Genomic DNA, 18,881 nt, shown 5'->3' on the forward strand with positions numbered 1-18,881 from the left:
TTATGTAAAGAATCTGTGGAATAAAGTTTAATGAATTAACTAAGTCTGTTTTCTTTGTGTGTTTGCAGTGCCTTATGTACTGTACACAAATCACACCAGTTAAACACTAGTTCAGATGTATTTATCTGAAAAAATAATAGATATTTTGAGATTCTCCAATACCATTTTCATATTTCAAGTAAAATAAAGATCTTAGTTTTGTCCAGTTTAGATCTGGTTTAATCTGGGTTTAGTCCTGGGTTAGATCTGGGTTAGTCCTGGTTTAGTCTGGGTTAATACCTGGTTTGGACTGGGTTTAGACCTGGTTTAGTCTGGGTTTAGACCTGGTTCAGACTGGGTTTATACCTGTTTTAGTTTTGGTTTGGCCCTGGTTAAGTCCTGGTTAAGTCCTGGTTAAGACCTGGTTTAGTCCTGGTTTATAACTGGTTTAGTCTGGGTTAAGACCTGGTTTAGACCTGGTTTGGACCTGGTTTAGTCCTGGTTTAGAGCTGATTTAGTCCTGTTTTTTTATTTAGTTGGGTCTTTGGGTCAGAAAGTCCCTGAAACTACACTTCATTCTTGGTTTATTCTCACACAAAGCGGTAAAGACTAAACTATTTTCTGTGAGATTAGAGAGCTGTGCCTACCTCTAGTGGCCGTCATCTTCAGAAGTGTCAATTAAAGTTTTGACCTGAAGGTGGCGCCAAAACAGGTCCAGAATCTTTATTTCAACCCTGCAACAAGCGTGTCCAGGGTGAACCCGCCTTCAGTCACCAGCGACTCCTAATGGGAACAAGTGGTAGAAAATGAATGAAGGAACATCAATAAATGATAAATAAATGATACACTTTCAATAAATTGTTAGTGTATCCTTTATTTTTTTGTTTCACCTTCAGATTTTTTCCCCTAACCCTGAATCATCTTTTCAATTTTCAAGTCATATTTTTCTTTAAAATTCGAGTTTGAGTTAGTTTGGACCTAGTCTGGACTTGCTCTGGACTTACTTTGGACATGGTCTGGTCTTTGGCCTGGGGTCTGGGTTCGACTGCTGAGGTTTGGGGTTAAACTCCTGAGTTTTTGAGTTTGACTCCTGAGGTTGAGGGTTAAACTCCTATGGTTATGGGTTCGATCCCGGCCTCTTCATGTGTCTCTCTCACACATTTCCGACAGCTTTACTTCTTCCTAACACAAAGGCCTCTGTGTTTGGGGTTTATGGGATTACAGAGTTGAGAAACAGCAGTTTCTCTGAGCACCATTGTGAATAATCCTCAAGAAGAAACACTCAACATTTACATTTATTATTCATATCACATTTATAATTAACAGTTAAACATTTTAAACTGAGCTGAACGACTTCTGCTAATAATTCAAAATGCAGATGTTTGACCATGTTTGATGTTTTTGGTAAACTTGGTTCATTCCCGATTACATAAAGTTTAATGTCTCCTCGGTCAGAACAAATGAACAAAGGAGAAATGATAGACTCACACAGTCTGATGATGTATTACTCAGTCTGATGATTTATTATTAATTTATTTCATTCAAACTTGTTTGTCCATTTTGTGTTTTTTCTCAAATGAAACTGACCTGAGCCGCAGTTAATCAGCTTTGAACAGGAATGTGCAGGTCTGACTCTGAGCTCAGTCCAGGACTTTCACTGGACCAAACCAGAACTAAACCAGGACTAAACCAGGACTACAGCAGGACCTAACCAGAACTAATTTATGACTATTTGTGTATCTAACTAGAACCAAACCAAGACTATAAACAAATCTAACCAGAACAAAGCCAGGACAACAGGACCAAATCAGACCTAAAACAGAATATTTTCTGGAGGTATAAACCAGGACAAACCAAGATAAAACCATAACTTTAAGGACTTCAGAGCCACTTAACCAGGAAAAAGTCTGGACATAACCAAGACAAAAGCAGGAGTAAACCAGGACTAAACTGAGACTGAACCAGGACTAAACCAGGACACGACCCCCAACCCTAAAAACTGAACTTTACAAGAACTCTACCAGAACTAAACCAGGACTTACTGCAGACGGAGTCCAGGATGAACCAGAGCGCGCAGGAGTCGGAGCCCTTCGATTACTCGTACTATGAGTATCCGGACTGGTACTCCAACAACGCTGAACCCACCAAGCCCCCGAAAGAGTGAGTCATCTGAGGCTTTAGTCTCAATTTAAATCTGACTTGAATAAACATTTATTTAAAAATTGATCTTATTGGTTTGTTTAGTTATACTGTAAATAGTTTGTTCCTTTGGCTGTACAACAACTGTCTGACCTGAACTGAACCCGAGCCTTTGTTAGTTCACTTAGTTATCAATGTTTATTATTTATGTGTTTAATGTCCAACAGGCGACATACTAAAGGAACAGTTGGGATTATGCTGTGATCAAGGTCTAGTCTGGGTTCAGACCAGGTTCAGTTCTGGTTCAGTCTTGGTTTAGTCCAAGTTTAGACCTGGATTTGTCCTGGTTTAGTTCTGGTTTTGTCCTGGTTCTGTCCTGGTTCTGTTCTGGTTCTGTCCTGGTTCTGTCCTGGTTCAGTTCTGGTTCAGTCTTGGTTTAGTCCTGGATTTGTCCGGGATTAGTTTTGGTTTAGTCCTGGATTTGTCCTGGTTTAGTTCTGGTTTAGTCCTCGTTCTGTCCTGGTTCTGTCCTGGTTCAGTCCTGGTTCAGTCCTGCTTTTGTCCTGGTTCAGTTCTCACTGTGTCTCTTTCAGAGTGGTTCTTCCCTGTTTCCCAATTGCTGATGATCAAATCTTCCACATCGTGAGCCTCTCTCTCTCCGTGAGTTTTTCTCTGATATAAATCACTTTCATTATAGAATACACAGTAACATTTTGATCCTGGGTTTGATTCAAAACTTGATCGGTTCTAAGCGTTTAGGGGCCCATCAAATGACAAACAGAACATATCAATAAACCCTGTAAATCTAATGCAAAATTATTATTAATTGAGCAAAAAAGAGCTTTTGGCAAGTTTTATGACGTTTTTTTATTTTGAAGGAAAACATATTTCATCAGATCACAAAAAGTGTATTTAATTTATATACTGCATTTAATGATTTAATACATTCCGCCTGTTGTTGGAGCGTTCGTTTAGTTTGTTTATGAACCGACCCTGAAAGTAGAAATCCCTTTGGCCTCTGAAAGTGTCAGAAGCACTTAAAAACTCCAATGTGTCATGGAAGTCAGCGCTTCAAACTGTTTCAAATGAACTCGGTTTGTTTTTTGTGGCATTATTCTTTTACGTGTCACACTTGATGATTTGCCATGCCTGTCTGTGTCCAGCTGGTGGCGCTGTTGGTGCTTGCAGCTCTGAGCAGAAAGAACAGGCTGTGTCAGGGCTTCACTCGCGGAGCCTCGTGTATCTTCAGGTCTGTTAGCCTCATTCTCACTCCACAAACTCAGACTACAACATGTGACCTGACCACCTGTCTGCTCCTGTCTGCCCCTGTTTGCCCCTGTCGGCTCCTGTCTGCTCCTGTTTGCCCCTGTCGGCTCCTGTCTGCCCCTGTCTGCTACTGTCTGCCCCTGTCTGCTCCTGTCTGCTCCTGTCTGCCCTCTTCAGTCCAGTGAACTTCCTGGACCAGACCCAGGACAAGTCCCTGGTCTTGGCCGTCTTTGGTTTGGTCTTCAGTAAACTGGCCGTGAGTCTGATCGCTCCGGATCCTCTGCCCTTCTGCAGGGACACGCCCCCTCACCTCAAAGGTACACGCCCCCTGTCATTCCCCGCTTTCTCAACAGCCACAAACAGTTAATTATTTCATTTACGTTTAAGACTAAAATACATTTAACATTAACATGCAGATAAGGGTTCAAAGGTAACCCATGGAGACCCACAGATCTGGGTCTCATTTATAAAACTTTATGTGGAATTCTGACCAAAAAGTGTATAAACGGGCAAAACACAAACTTCCTCAAACTGGCCCTCTTAAAGGCGTAATGGACGATTTTTTTGCACCAAATCTGAGTCTTATTTCCTCGTGGCGTGGACTGCCGATTAGTCCTGCCACGTATCAATCATAGAACGCACCTACTGCCCACCTGCAGCCTCGTTCTGGCTCGTCCCCAGGAGAGCAGCACGTTTCCCTGTGTCCAAGCGCATTGATCTATTATAATATAGTTCCCTCAGTGTACGGGACAAAATTAAGACAGAGAAAGACAGTTCGAGCTGGCACATGAGACGGAAATCTACGGGAGACGAGAGATGCGATGCGATCCATCGCGCTAATAAACAAACGCACTTTGCTTTTTTGTGCGTCCGCACGAGGGGAGTGCCCATGCGCACTTTCGCCTGAGTTCTCAAATCAGCGAAAAATCGTCCATTATGTCTCTTAAGAGAGAATCTTTCTGAGCCCAGATTGCCTTTTCTCCGAAATCTCTCGCAGGGACAGTTCAAGGTTTGCGACACATTTCCACCTCAAGTTGTTTTTTAATAAATCCCAAAACTTTTGTACTTACTTATGCTTTATAATGATGTCATCTGCTTGTCTTCATGGCGAAAGAAGAGTTTAATGCCATACTGTGGAAAAGTCCAGGCAAATCAATCACACATCTGTGGAGATCCTCCAGATGTGCACTTTCAATATTCTGTTGTGGTACTTGGACCTGACTCTGGTCCTTTGTCTCTGGTAGAGTACCTGAAGATAGTGTCCATCTTCTATTACCCGCTGCTGTACTGCCCCCTGCTGGTGTGCTCCACTCTGCAGCTGTGCACAGGTTACGTCCTCGGCACAGCACTCGCCTTCAGCCACGGCTCTGTGCTGCTGTGGCAGAAGATCGACTGCCCCAAGACCCCCGAGGTACGGCCCAGTCCAGCTTCTGAACCCCGAGGTTCAGCCCAGTCCGGCTTTAGACCCCCGAGGTTCAGCCCAGTCCGGCTTTAGACCCCCAAGGTTCAGCCCAGTCCAGCTTCTGAACCCCGAGGTTCAGCCCAGTCCGGCTTTAGACCCCCGAGGTTCAGCCCAGTCCAGCTTTTGAACCCTGAGGTACAGTCCAGTCCGGCTTTAGACCTCTGAGGTATGGCCCAGCCCTGTGTTAGACCCCCGAGGTACGGCCCAGTCCAGCTTTTGAACCCCGAGGTACAGTCTAGTCCGGCTTTAGACCTCCAAGGTACAACCCAGTCCAGCTTTAGACCCCAAAGTATGACTCAGCCCTGGCTTAGACCCCCGAGGTACAGCCCAGTCCTGGTTTAGTCCTGGTTTAGCGCAGCGTTGCTGCTCTGATGTCTGATCATGTTTTTATCTTCACAGTTGTATAAGTTCTACGCTCTTCTGGCTTCACTGCCGCAGCTCTTCTGTCTGTTCTTCATCTGTTTGCGTTTCATCCTGCTCTTCATCAAAGGACCAGAGCACGACCAGGTTTGAGCGCCTTTTGTTTCATACTTTTACATGTGGCTTGGAAATAAAAGGGTTTAGATATTGTTTTAGATAGTTTGTTTAGATATTTAGTTTTAGTCACTTTTTTCCTTCCTCTCTGTAGAGTCGGAGCTTTAGAGGATTACAGGCGACACAGACGTTTATTGTTCAAACTGATCCTTAAGCACCAGAGCCACAGGAATTTGCTAATTTGGTAGAATTCTTGAAAATGTTTAATTATATTAATTTATACCAGTTAGATAAGTATTTTTTATATATTCTTACAGTAAATTGCATCCTTGGTTACATGCACATTTTCAAAGGATGCTTTTGGACACCATTGTCATTAAATCAAGAAACTGTAATAGTAATAATTGATATTCTAGTAAACAGATTTATACTCACAAAAGAATCACTGTTACACAAGTTAAATGTGTGAAAAGTGTTGCATTTGCAGGACCTGGACAGCAGCTACTACAGCGAGTATGTGAAGGAGCTGCTGAAGAAGCAGCCCACCTCCAGGTCAGACACATTCATCCTCTCTTCTGTAAGGATTTTCTCCTTGAGGATCAATAAGTCAATACCAGATTGATAAATTCAGAGGAGGCCGGATCTCCACCCAGAAAGTTACATAACACACCTCTAATGACATCTCATGAGGTGACATACTGTGAAGTGTTGCTGTTTCTGATTCTGTGCAGCTCGTCTGTCTCTGATGAACCCGGCCTGATGAGGAGGATCCTGGACTTCCCCAAAAGCTACATCTATGTCCCAGATAAAGGTTAGCGTTGGTCTGGGGCTTTCTTGGTTGGGTTTCTGCATACAATTCCCAACAAAACATGTTAATTTCTCTTTCAAAAACAGTTAATCTCCCATAGTTATATAGACTCCTTCCATCTGAATATGCAAGAACCTGAACTAGCCAATCGGATAATCCCGTCTGGTATTGCTCCCTAGACGTTTGTTGTTTTTATTGCTTCCTGCTTCAGAAGAGTGCAGACACTTTCCTGCTTGCTCCAGCTTGCTATAGCTGCTTATTTATTTTGCTTTTTAATCAGTGATGGGAAAATGTGTCCCATCACAATTATGCAGACGACACTCAGATCTATGTTTCACTGACGGCAGGTGAATATGGAACCAGGGGATTCACTCTGTCACTGTTGCACACTTGAATAATGAGGCTCTAAGTGTAGTTTCATTCATATTTATTCTGTAACAAGACAAAACATCTCTCAATGTGCGTGTCATGCTCTCTGTTTGCCACAGGAAACTGAAAAATTATAATAAATAAATTATAAAATGAAATAAAATAAATGTTGGGGGGTGCCCTATTTGCTATTCCCACAACTGCATTCAACAGATCAGTCTGTGGATGCAAAACAACTTTCTCCAGCTAAACTCAGACAAGATTGAAATCGTCATCTTTGGCCCACAGAAACAAAGAGAAAGTGTTAGCATTCACCCCCAGAGTCTCGCTCTAAAACCTACAAATCAAGACTAGAATTATACCAGCCACATCAAATCAATAATATCAGCAACTTTTTACCATCTAAAAAACATTGCCAAAATGTTCAATTCAATTCAATTTATTTTTGTAACGCCCAAAATCAATCAAAAGTAGTTGACAGTGAAAAACTGATTAAACAGTGTCCAAAGAGACAAGGGGCAATGTCCCAGTGTCCCCTGTCCTTAGACCCTCCTCCTCGGCCAGGAAAAACTACAAAAAACCTCCTTGGGAAAAAGTAGAAACCTGGAGGACTTCCACATTTAAGGAGGGATCAAAAGTAATCAAAAGTATAGTGTCTAAACCAGACTTGGAAAGTCTGTCTCCAGTAGATTAGATTACTGTAACACTCACTGGCCTCTCCAAACGAGCTGTAAAACAGCTGCAGTACATCCGTAACGCTGCTGCTCGGGTCGTGACTAGAACCAGGAAGTACCATCACATTAGTCCTGTTCTCAGGTCTCTGCACTGGCTTCAGGCTCAGAGAATAGACTTCAAAGCAGCTCTGCTTGTATATAAGTCTATCCATGGCCTAGCACCAAAGTACATCTCGGGCATGTTGGTGCCATATGAACCATCTCAGACTCTGAGGACCTCAGGGACCGGCCTCCTGCTGGTGCCAGAGTCAGGACTAAACATGGGGAATCTGCGTTTCAGTTTTCCACAGTTAAAATCTGGAATAGTCTTCCTGAAGATGAGCAACAGGCCTCTACTCTGGCAATGTTCAAATCTAAACTACAAACGGTTTTGTTTAGCTGTGACTGCATATGACTGAATTGTTTTCTTTGCACTCTTCTCTTTTATGTCTCAACCTGTTTTGTGATTTCTGTCATGTCTTTGCTATCTTTGAATTGACTTGTGTACGAATTGTGCTCTACAAATAAACTTGCCTTGCCATTCACGTTCTCTTAAAATATCTTTTTGAAACAGTTTTCCGGTTCCCTCTGAAGTTGGCCATTGGCGCGTTTGTCTCCTTCGTTTGCATTTACCACGTGAGTACGAGACTATATAATCCGTGAGGTGGTTCAAACTTATGTATTGTGTCATAGGTTCCTCCCTGTGTGCGCAGACGGCCCTCCTGCTGATCATCCTGGTCGTGCCCACGCTCCACATTGTCCGCGCTGGTATAGACGAGAACATGTTCTACCTGATGATGGGTTTCGGGATTGTTCTGTCCGACGATCGACAGGAAACCGTGAGGATCCTCATCTTCTACACATGGCTCCTAGAAGGTGAACTTGTGGTACACATCTTTATTATCAACATAGGCATGTTTCAAGTGGTGGAAAGTAACAAAACTACAATAGTAAAAGTAGTGCACTATTGTAGGGGGTATTTTAACTTTTATTTAAATACATAACAGAGCAGATATTTTTTCTTTCTACAGGTCTAAATGTTCATAGTTAAACATTCCAACTTTGAGCAAACAAAAATATACAAATAAATACAACTAGAAAAACATGGAAGCCAATTCAGTAGTTGCTGATTCTTTTGTCCAAAATTCAGCACAGATTTTAATAAAGATTACCGTGCGTCGATAAACAGGAAACAGCTGTTGCTAGTTTTGTTTTGCTAAGCATGTGGGCTCAACATAAAAGTAAGCATCAGTGGACATACAGCATTTTATCACAAGATCAAGTCAGAGTTTGGTGACAAATTATTCTTTTGTGTTTCTGCTTTTTGCCGTCTTGTTTTGGCGTGAGTCTGCATTCTCTCCTATCCAATCAGCTGACTGTGGTGCGGAGCTCCTCCTGAGCTTAAGTCCATCTGGAGCCCAAGAGAGCCAGACCGCTTTGGGAGCTCGAACCTCTCAGGGACCACTTTGGATCCAAGAAACGGCCCAGACCAGAGACTTCAAACAGAGACACACTTTAGGACTGACCCATCCAAACTGAACCAGTGGAAACATGGCTTATTAAACAGACTGAGACCTTCTATCGTGTCTAAATCCACTGATCTCGATGCTCTTCTCTTTTTCTGGTTTGTTGCAGTGTGTTACCTGTGTGCCATGACCCTGTCCATCGTGGTCAGTCTGCTCATGCTCATGAAGTCCATGCTCCTGCACAGGTCAGTCTTCTATGTCTCTGTGTTCAGGTCTAACACACTCCGGCCTGTGTCTCTGTGTGTGTGTGTGTCTGTGTCTCTGTATCTCTGTGTTCAGGTTAAACACACTCTGGCTGGTCTTTCTGTGTCTCTGTGTCTCTGTGTCTCTGCGTCTCTGCGTCTCTGCGTCTCTGTGTCTCTGCGTCTCTGCGTCTCTGCGTCTCTGTGTCTCTGTGTCTCTGTATCTCTGTCTTTCTGTGTCTCTGTGTTCAGGTCTAACACACTCTGGCCTGTGTCTCTGTGTCTCTGTGTTCAGTTTAAACACACTCTGGCTGGTCTCTCTGTGTCTCTGTGTTCAGGTCTAAAACACTCTAGCCTGCGTCTCCATGGCTCTGTGTTCAGGTCTATCACTCTGGCCTGTGTCTCTGTGTTCAGATCCAACACACTTTGGCCTGTATCTCTGTGCCTATGTGTCTCTGTGTTTCTGTGTCTCTGTGTCTCTGTGTCTCCGTGCCACTGTGTCTCTGTGTTCAGGTCAAACACATTCTGGTTGGTCTGTCTGTGTTTCTGTGTTCAAGTCTGACACACTCTGGCCTGTGTCTCTGTGTCTCTGTGTCTCTGAGTCTCTGTGTCTGTGTTCAAGTCTAACACAGTCTCTCTGTGTCTCTGTGTCTCTGTGTCTCTGAGTCTCTGAGTCTCTGTGTCTCTGTGTTCAAGTCTAACACACTCTGGCCTGCATTTCTGTGTCTCTGTGTTCAAGTCTAATAGACTCTGACCCGTGTCTCTGTGTCTCTGTGTCTCTGTCCCTGTCTCTGTTTTCAGGTCTAACCTCCGCAGCCTGTACAGAGGTGACGTGTGTCACATCTACAGCCGACACAAAGCTGTAGAGCCCAGCCGAGGGGGCGTAGTCTGCTGGATGGGTCTGGTGGGCTACCAGGGCGCCCTCTACAGCCTGGGTAAAGAACTGCACAGAATGAGTGGCGTGGTTGTGGAAACGAACCCTAAAATCAATTAAAACCGCAAGCGGCGATGATAGCTCTCGCCACCCGCGCGACCGCCTTCCCGCGTGACCGCGTTTTGATTGCGATCGCCCCGACACTGCATTCTCTCCGTCCAACTACCATCCAGGCTCCGAGTTCCTCCGTCTCCCTCTTGTGTACACAGCACAGCACGGAATACAGCACGCCCAAAAACCTAGGATTGTCTTTCAGCGATGCTGCCAATGTGTGTTTTACTAGTCACAGGGAGCTCTATCTCTGTTCCAAATTTCATGTGGCTAGGCCAAAGTGCACGCGTCTCATTTCTTATCTTTTTTGCTATTGAGTCAGGTCGTGATGGACATTTTTGCGAGCTCCATTTTCGTCTTTTCACCATGTTTTGATATTACTGTAATCACGATACAAATTGTTTTATTAAAGAGAGAAATTGAGAAGTGTATGAGTAACGAGTAGCTAGGTTAGGGGTCTCCAATTATAGCTTCCAGGGGGCAGATTTTTTGGGGGGCTAAGGTCCGGGAGCCGGACTGCAAAATCACACCACAATTTTATGTTTTATCTCTATAAGATCCACAAACAACTCACAATGGCACAATTCAACATCAGAAATCAACATATGACTTTACTTTCAAAGAAGTCAAATATCCATAACAATATTACATGCAAAAGCGATAAAACCCAGGCAACGCAAACCCAGTGTACCAGAAACCTGAATCGACTAGTGCAAAGCAGACCTAAGACAAGACCAGGTTTAAACCAAGACTAAACAAATCATATCTACCAGAAAAACATGGATAAACTATAAAGCAGGACTAAAACGGGATTAAACCAGGTCTAAACCAGGTCTAAACCAGGACTAAAGCGGGACTAAAGCAGGACTAAAGCAGGACTAAAGTAATTGTAAAATAGGTTTAAAGTAGGTCCAAAGTAGGTCTAAAGCAGATCTGAAGCAGGTCTAAACCAGGGCTAAAGCAGGTCTAAAGCTGGTCTAAAGCAGGACAAAAGCAGGACTTAAACAGGTCTAAAGCAGGACTTAAAAAGGTCTAAAGCAGGACAAAAGCAGGTCTAAACCTAGACTAAAGCAGGTCTAAAGCAGGTCTAAAGCAGGACTAAAGCAGGACTAAAGCAGGACTAAAGCAGGACTAAAGCAGGACAAAAGCAGGTCTAAACCTGGACTAAAGCAGGACTAAAGCAGGTCTAAACCAGGTCTAAACCAGGTCTAAACCAGAACAAAAGCACGTCTAAAGCAGGTCTAAACCAGGACAAAAGCAGGTCTAAACCAGGTCTAAACCGGGACAAAAGCAGGTCTAAACCAGGTCTAAAGCAGGTCTAAAGCAGGACAAAAGCAGGACTTAAACAGGTCTAAAGCAGGACTTAAAAAGGTCTAAAGCAGGACAAAAGCAGGTCTAAACCTAGACTAAAGCAGGTCTAAAGCAGGTCTAAAGCAGGACAAAAGCAGGTCTAAACCTAGACTAAAGCAGGACTAACGCAGGTCTAAAGCAGGACTAAAGAAGGACTAAAGTAGGATTAAAGCAGGACTAAAGCATGACTAACGTAGGTCTAAAGCAGGACTAAAGCAGAACTAAAGCGGGTCCAAGCCAGGACTAAAGCAGGTTTAAAGCAGGTCTAAAGCAGGTCTAAAGTAGGTCTAAAACAGGACTAAAGCAGTACTAAAGCAGTATTAAAGCAGGACTAAAGTAGGTCTAAAGCAGGTCTAAACCAGGACTCAGTGGCGGGCCGTGAGTCTGGTCCTACACAGTCCCACCTGAATGAATCCACCTCTTATTACATGGCCATGGCTCTGGACACTATATTTTGAGACAGAAACGCAGTTTAACCAGGCGTTGCGTTACCTTATCCGCGCCGTTGTCTGCGTTGGAACTTTGAAAGTGGGGAACAAACAGCGTCGGACGACCTCTCCTTACAATGTCTAACTTTTCTTGAAAAGTTTGTCTTGAGAAAGGCGTTATAATTATATCCTCGACCAAATCGATATCTTTTCCTCCTTCCGCCATTGTGGGTTGAAAAAACAGCTTCCTTCCAAATTCAGTTTCCTCATTCTGAGGTTCTGCATAAACCCGCCTATAGGACCTGCCTCGCAATATTGGTAATCCAATCAAAAGACGTGCACGTGCTACACCTGCTAGCTAGCTCCTGTGTGACAGCCAGCAGACGTACAATAGCCAACGCTAATGCTGATTGGTTGACACTAAATGTTCATTTCCATTCACTATAAGCTACAAGCACCCTCACTGTTGATTCTGAAGGCCTGAGGGCAGATTTTAGATCCCTGGCAACACATGATGGCTGAATATGATTGGATAAAAGATCAAACATAAAGACCAGACCTCCAAATCTCAACCTGGGGCTAGAAGCAGTGCAACCAAGAGGAAAGCCATGAAATGAAGAGTATAACTCTTACTCTGGGGAATAATTTTATAAATATTTGTGGGGAAATATATATATTTTTTTTATCATATTCTAATTATGTTGGGCTAGCAGAGAAGGCCTTGCTGGCCCTGACGACCCACCACTGTCAGGACTATATCAGGACTAAAACAGGACTAAAGCAGTACTAAAGCAGGACAAAAGCAGGTCCAAACCCAGCGGCGGCTGGTCCATTAAGGGCGCTGATCAATGATCGTTATATTCTTATTAGGTTAAATGTGTAAAAAAATAATATATAGATGTATATTATATCTATATTTGTTTGCGGTCTGCTGCGTGGCGCAGCCTGCGTCACTTTTCTACGTACCCGAGGGGCTGTTTGAAAATCGTCCCTGAGCCCCATAGAAAAGCAATGGGAATTTTTAGCCAATCAAATCCCAATAAAAATTTTCATCCCAATTTCCATTGTTACGTAAATGCCATAGGAAAATTGTCTCAGAAGGGCGCTTTCTCCACCGCCTATTTTAGTGTAGTAGTTACGCCACGGAGCTACGCTGTTTACGCTGGAGACACAGACATGTGCACGCGCCGTACGCGGAAGTACAGTCCAGTCCAGTGGGAACTCTTGCGGGAGCGCTACCAAATATTGCGATATTTTGCGCTAAGGAAGTAACGGGAAGACAGATAGAGAAGAAGAACTACAAAAATGGAGGGGAACTGCAATTTTTTTTTTCAGAAGTTCTGCCTCATCGCGAAAAAATGTAAACAAACGCTCAACCGCATGTGAGGTGGCAACAGATGAAAAAGCGAGTTGCAGTGCTGCAGTGCATTGTGGGAAAATTAGTGTCTGGGCTCGGCTCCAGGACCCAGCCGACGGAGGCCCCCTCCTCCCTGTACCTCTGTCACCTAGCAACAGAGACCCGCTGCTAATGCCAATGCTAACACTAATTCTAAGTTACGATTACGACAGGAAATGTCCCATCAATATATATATATATATATATATATATATATATTGCTTTGCACAATGACATTTAAAAAAATTACACCCCAAAATAAATTTAGGTCTGAGCAGGTATTGATCTCTGGATCTCCTGCACCTTAAAACCGCCTCTCTAAATGTTGAGCTAAGTGTAGTTTGCAATTCAAATAGTTTAGTTTCTTCTGACAAATTGCAAGATTGTGCCAAACGCAGACCTGAGCAGGTAGAAAGGGAGAGCGAGCCTTGGTGACCCGGCTGCTTACAGGAATCAAGACAGAAATGTAGTGTCTGGGCTCCAGGACCCAGCCGACGGAGACCGCCTCCTCCCTGTACCTCCATCACCTAGCAACAGAGACTCGCCGCTAATGCTACTGCTAAGACCGTGGCATGAGAAGAAATGTCCCATCAAAATAAAAGATAAAAGAGGAAGTACTTTTTTGAGGGCGGAAAGTGTTGTTTTGAGTTTGATTGAACGCAAAACCTAGGACAAGTACAATTTTGGAAAAAAAAAGTCAAACATGGTGGCGCCACTTCAATTCAACATGGCTGACTTCCTGTTTATCATACAGCGATGCTGCCAGGTGTGTTTTAGTCGTCCTTTATCACTGTTCCAAGTTTCATGTGCCTAGGCCAAAGTTAAAGCGTCTCATGTTGATCCTTTTTTGCTATAGGTGGCGCTGTTGCGATGGACGTTTTCATTTTTTTCTTTTTCGTGCCGAGCTGATCGCGTCTATACCCCCATGTGTGACTTTTCATCGATGTTCAGGGGGTCAAAAATGCCCGAGTTGTGGCAGGAAACCATGAATAAAAATAATGATAAGAAACCGGGCAATAACAATAGCTCTTGCTATTTCATAGCTCGAGCTAATTAGGTTTAACTTCCTCTCCACAAACGTTTTGTAGTAGTAGTGTTTGTCACACTCGATTGGTGCAAAACTATAATATATTTACAACAGGCATTAACAAACCAAATCAAGTAGAAAGTAGAAAATCTTACAAATCTGTCATATGCAATTTAAAGCAACAATTCATCACCTGCATGTTTACATGGAGATAAGGTAGGTTTAATGTCATTCAAGTTGGGCTTTAAAGTACACACGACAGGTTTTCATGTTTTTCTAATTATTACTTGGCATGATGGGATGAAACCTGGGGTGAATATTTAATACAGTTTTCATCAGTTAGTTTGTGAAGAAAAAATGACAAAAACGTTACAGCAATAAGTTCTAAAAAGGAATCCCTCATGTCGTCAAAACAAGCCTTGCCACTTGTTAATAATTTGGTTGCTCCATGGAATTACCAGGAGGAAAAGGATGAACTTCAACAAAATGGTCAAAGTGAAGACATTTTTAAAGTAAAATCTTAAATATGATCACGTGAACCACATGTTCGTGGTGTTTGCAGTCCAACCTGTCGAACGCAGTTCCAACACAAAATCACAGAATTGTTTCTTTGTTGCAGGAATAGTGCTCCAGACAGTGGTGTTCTTCATCTGCTTCATCTTCCTGGTTTTCCTGCTCATCGTCCCAGTTTTCCATGGAAGAAACCTGCTGGTGTTCCAAGTGGCTGCTCAGTCCTGGTTTGTGATTATTCAGGGTCACACATGTGGATGGATTGGATTACCCCAACAGTCATAATTTCAGGAGCCAAAAGAGCTTCATCATCTTTGAAACTGAAACAACTAAAATGTTAAACAGGGAAATCATGTTTTAACTGTGAAAATGTCACATTTATGAGGAGAAGATGTGGAAGTTTGTGTCAGATTTTGTTTCATGTGGATAGGCCCAGTGATTACAGAGACATGAAGCATAGACCAGGTTAAATTCTGCCATAGAGTTCTGACCTGTGGTTAAACTACAGACAGTTTATAATGTTGTTGTGTTACGTTACATTGGTCCGAGTAGATTGAGTCTTTACGTGTTTCAGGCCGGCGTGGGTGACCCTGATCCTCGTCACGATTCTTCAACACGTCATGGCCAAGTTTGCTTTTGTAAAGAAAGAGGCAGGAACCAGCGACATCAACAACAGGTACAGTTTTTATGAAATAAAACGATGCACTCTGGAACTTGCTTTTTAAGCAAGACTTTTCTGATTTTAGCAGGATTTTACAGGCTTGATTTATACGGGCTTTGGACGAGGTTCAAGGTTTCTTACAGTAGAACTGGAGGCTACACAGGGCCTAGTACAATAACCTTTCAGGGTTAAGAAGCAGATAATTAAGTGTCCTCCAGGTTTTATATCCTTCACAAAAGAGGTTTAATGACTGCATGTTTAAAGGCCAGTGGAACATAACCACTTTCTAATGAAGTTTTTACTATACTAAGAATATAATCTATAATTAGAAGGGGAATGTCCCATGACATGCAAAATCGACTTTTCAGAGCTTTTAACCTTCTCACATTGCTATTTGTGCTTCATATATGTACCCAGAGTGTTTTGTTGATTGATTCCCGCAGTGTTTAGCTATATTACAGACTATCTCCTTTCCTCGAATCTCCAAACTGACGGGCGGTGGGGCAAGACCGCGTCATAAGGGCAAGCACGCGTCACCATCCCCCCTCTCCGGGAAAATAAACGGAGAGAAGTTCTATCAGATACCGAAAAACCAGGAAATAAGAGCGTGATGGACATAAGACTTCCATATATAGATATATAGATCTATAGATATATCTGTTCTGCGCACGTTGTAGAATCAACACGTTTTTATTCAGTCTCAAAGTAGACTCTTTCTCACTCACACCGCGCTGCTCCGCGGAGCTTACAGCTACGTCACGGGTTGGGCGGGGGAGCCAGATCGCTCTTCGCAAGGGTGGGGGCGAATATCAAACCAAGCTGTTTGCATATCCGGGTTGGTGAGGGGGTCCAAGGTCTGGGTGATATTTCTTAACTATTATGTTAAGGGTGTTGCACAACCCTTATTATTATTATTATCAATTATACACTTAGGATAGACTACGAAACGTGAAAAAAGCATGTTATGGCACCTTTAAGGAGTTTAGTCCTGGTTCAGCCTTGGTTCAGTCCTGGTTCTGTCCTGGATCAGTCCTGCTTCAGACCTGGTTTAGTCCTGATTCAGCTTTGGTTCAGTTCTGGTTCAGTTCTGGTTCAGACTTGGTTCAGTTCTGGTTCCTGTCTCCTTAGGGACTCCCTGTTCCTCCTGACGTACCTGCTCTTCCTGGTGAACTTTGTGTTGGGTCTTCTCGTGGCCATGTGGAGGACTCTGATCTCTGCCGTGTATAATCTGGTCCACATGGGCCGCACAGACCTCAGCCTCCTGCACCGTTCCTCAGAGGACTACGACCCAGGTCAGTCTACAGGTGATGGGGACTGTCCAGTCAGCTCAACACTGTCCAGTCCTATGTAAAGTGAAGATTCATTAACAACAACAACAGCAAAAATAAGTCTAAAACACTTCTGTGTCTGGCTTGTAAATGACCAAATTAAACATTTGTTGACCTCTCAAAGTGTAACTGAAACAACTCAAACCCCTTCCTCACTCTGTCTGGCAGCTTATCGGTTCTACACGCAGTTCCTGGCGGTGGAGGTGAGCCAGGCCCACCCTGTGATGAAAGCTTTCTGTGGAGTTCTGCTGGACCTGATTATGGAAGGAGGAAGAGCCGTGCACAAGATCCAGCAGGTTGAGGAAGGTCAGTCCTGTTTAAACCTGTGTTGGACTAGGTTAGTCCTGGTTTAGCCCTTGTTCAGTCTTGGTTCAGTTCTGGTTTATTCCTTGTATAGTCTTGGTTTAGTCTTGATTTAGCCCTGGTTTAGTTCTCGTTTAATCCTTGTTCAGTCTTGGTTTAGTCCATATTCATCCCCGGTTTCCCTCTCTCTCTCAGGTCTGCAGGAGAACCGTCCGAACGCCGCTCTCCTTAGCCGTAGGATCCGTCGACGTTGGCAGCTCGTCTTCACTCTCGTCAATAATCCTTCGCTGCTTGGCTCCAGGAAACATTTCCAAACTCAGCCCAGTGAAACAGCAGCTAGTGCGGCTAACGGCACGCCCACCACCAAAACAGGAAGCAGGAACTCCCAGGCTGGAAGCAGGAAGGACAAAAAGGAGCCTGAGCTAGGGCTAGCGGTCGAGGCTGAAATTGAAGAGCAGTAGATATATTATGATTATGTATCGATCATTAATTCAATATAACATACTTTATCTTTTGTGGTTGGGTTGATTTTATTTAAGATAAATTACAATAAGACAATCAACATTAGTATACAGATTTTTATATTTCCTGTTTTTCTTTGTAGCTACTGTTAAAATGTGTAATAAAACACCATTTTGTTTCCTGAATACCACAGATTAAATTGTAACTTTTAAACTGGACAGATTAAAAGTGGGGCTGTGCAATGGGCCCTTTTCACGACGTGCCCTTATCACGACCGGCCCTTTTTTACGACCAGACCTTTTCACAGCTGCCAATGGAATTGAGTGTAAGTCCCATGGGAAACAGCACAGATCCAAATGTTCTACTGGGGAACTTCAACACCCTCGTGGGCAACGAGAGTTTCACTTGGAGAGGGGTGATTGCGAAGAATGGCCTCCCTAATCTGATGCCGAGCCATGGATTGTCCATAACAAACACCATGTTAAAGCACAAGGGTGTCCATAAGTACAGGTGGCACCAGAACACCCTAGGCAATCAATCACCACCTGGTGGTGAGTTGAATCCACTGGCGGAGGAAGAAGCCGGACAGACTTGGCAGGCCCAAGCGCATTGTGAGGATCTGTTGGAAATTTCTTGCGTAGCCCTCTGTCAGCAGGGTCTTGAACTCACACCAACTTCTCCCAGATCCCGGGGGAGGCTGGGGACATTGAGTACGGGTGGACCATGTTCACGACCTACATTGTCAACGCGGCTGCCCCGAGCTGTGGTCGTAAGGTCTCAGGTGCGTGTTGCGGTGGAAACCGCTGAACCCGGTGGTGGACACTGGAAGTAAGGGATACCGTCAGGCTAAAAAAAGAGGCCTATCAGGCCTCTTTGGATTGTAGGACTCCTGAGGCAGTTGACAGGCATCGGTGGGCCAGGCGTCACAGAGGCAAAAACCCGGGGCTGGGAGGAGTTCAGGGAGGCCATGGAGGAGGACTATCGGTCGGCCCCTCAGGAGGGGGAAGTAGTGCTTCACCAACACTGTTTATGGTGCGGGTGGAGACCTGCTGACCTCAACTGGGGATGTCATCGGACGGTGGAAGGAATACTTTTAGGACCTCTTTAATCCCACTGTCACGTCTTCCGAAGAGGAAGCAGAGACTGGTGTCCTTTGGGGGGTGTTCCGGGAATATGGGGTCTGGGACCCCTTGCTCAGGGCTGTCCGGTCCCTGTATGACCGGAGTAGGAGCTGTTTTCGCACTGCCAGCAGTAGCTCAGTGGTAGAGTGCTTGTCTTCTGATCCAAAGGTCGGCGGTTCAACTCCCTGCTCGGTCAGAGCGGTCGGATCCACTGGCACCCAGTGGATCCGGAATCGCCTCATGTGGTTCATGTGAATACTGCCGTTGTGGGCAAGACACTTAACCCAACTCGCGTACACACTCTCGTGTGTGAATGAATGAGTGACTGGTGCCTTGATGTAAAGCACTTTGAGTGCCTTGATGGTAAAAATGTGACCATTTACCATTTAAGT

General features: G+C 44.0%; 1 protein-coding gene across 1 annotated transcript; it reads left to right on the plus strand.

Moving 5' to 3' along the window:
* The first annotated feature begins 1,926 nt into the window (after positions 1-1,926).
* LOC140380842 (receptor for retinol uptake stra6-like) lies at positions 1,927-17,560 on the plus strand. The gene is made up of 17 exons (XM_072464772.1): positions 1,927-2,139; positions 2,712-2,778; positions 3,282-3,367; positions 3,562-3,701; positions 4,629-4,795; positions 5,246-5,353; positions 5,808-5,872; positions 6,052-6,131; positions 7,785-7,846; positions 7,924-8,086; positions 8,846-8,921; positions 9,720-9,853; positions 14,724-14,841; positions 15,189-15,290; positions 16,404-16,567; positions 16,772-16,909; positions 17,102-17,560. The coding sequence occupies exons 1-17, from the start codon at positions 2,039-2,041 to the stop codon at positions 17,365-17,367; spliced, it is 2,037 nt and encodes a 678-aa protein (XP_072320873.1). The 5' UTR covers positions 1,927-2,038; the 3' UTR covers positions 17,368-17,560.
* The last annotated feature ends 1,321 nt before the right edge of the window (positions 17,561-18,881 follow it).

Source organism: Eucyclogobius newberryi, unplaced genomic scaffold (assembly GCF_026437365.1).
Source record: "Eucyclogobius newberryi isolate DKJ021-1_F unplaced genomic scaffold, fEucNew1.0.hap1 SCAF_5, whole genome shotgun sequence".
NCBI classification, from domain to species: domain Eukaryota; kingdom Metazoa; phylum Chordata; class Actinopteri; order Gobiiformes; family Gobiidae; genus Eucyclogobius; species Eucyclogobius newberryi.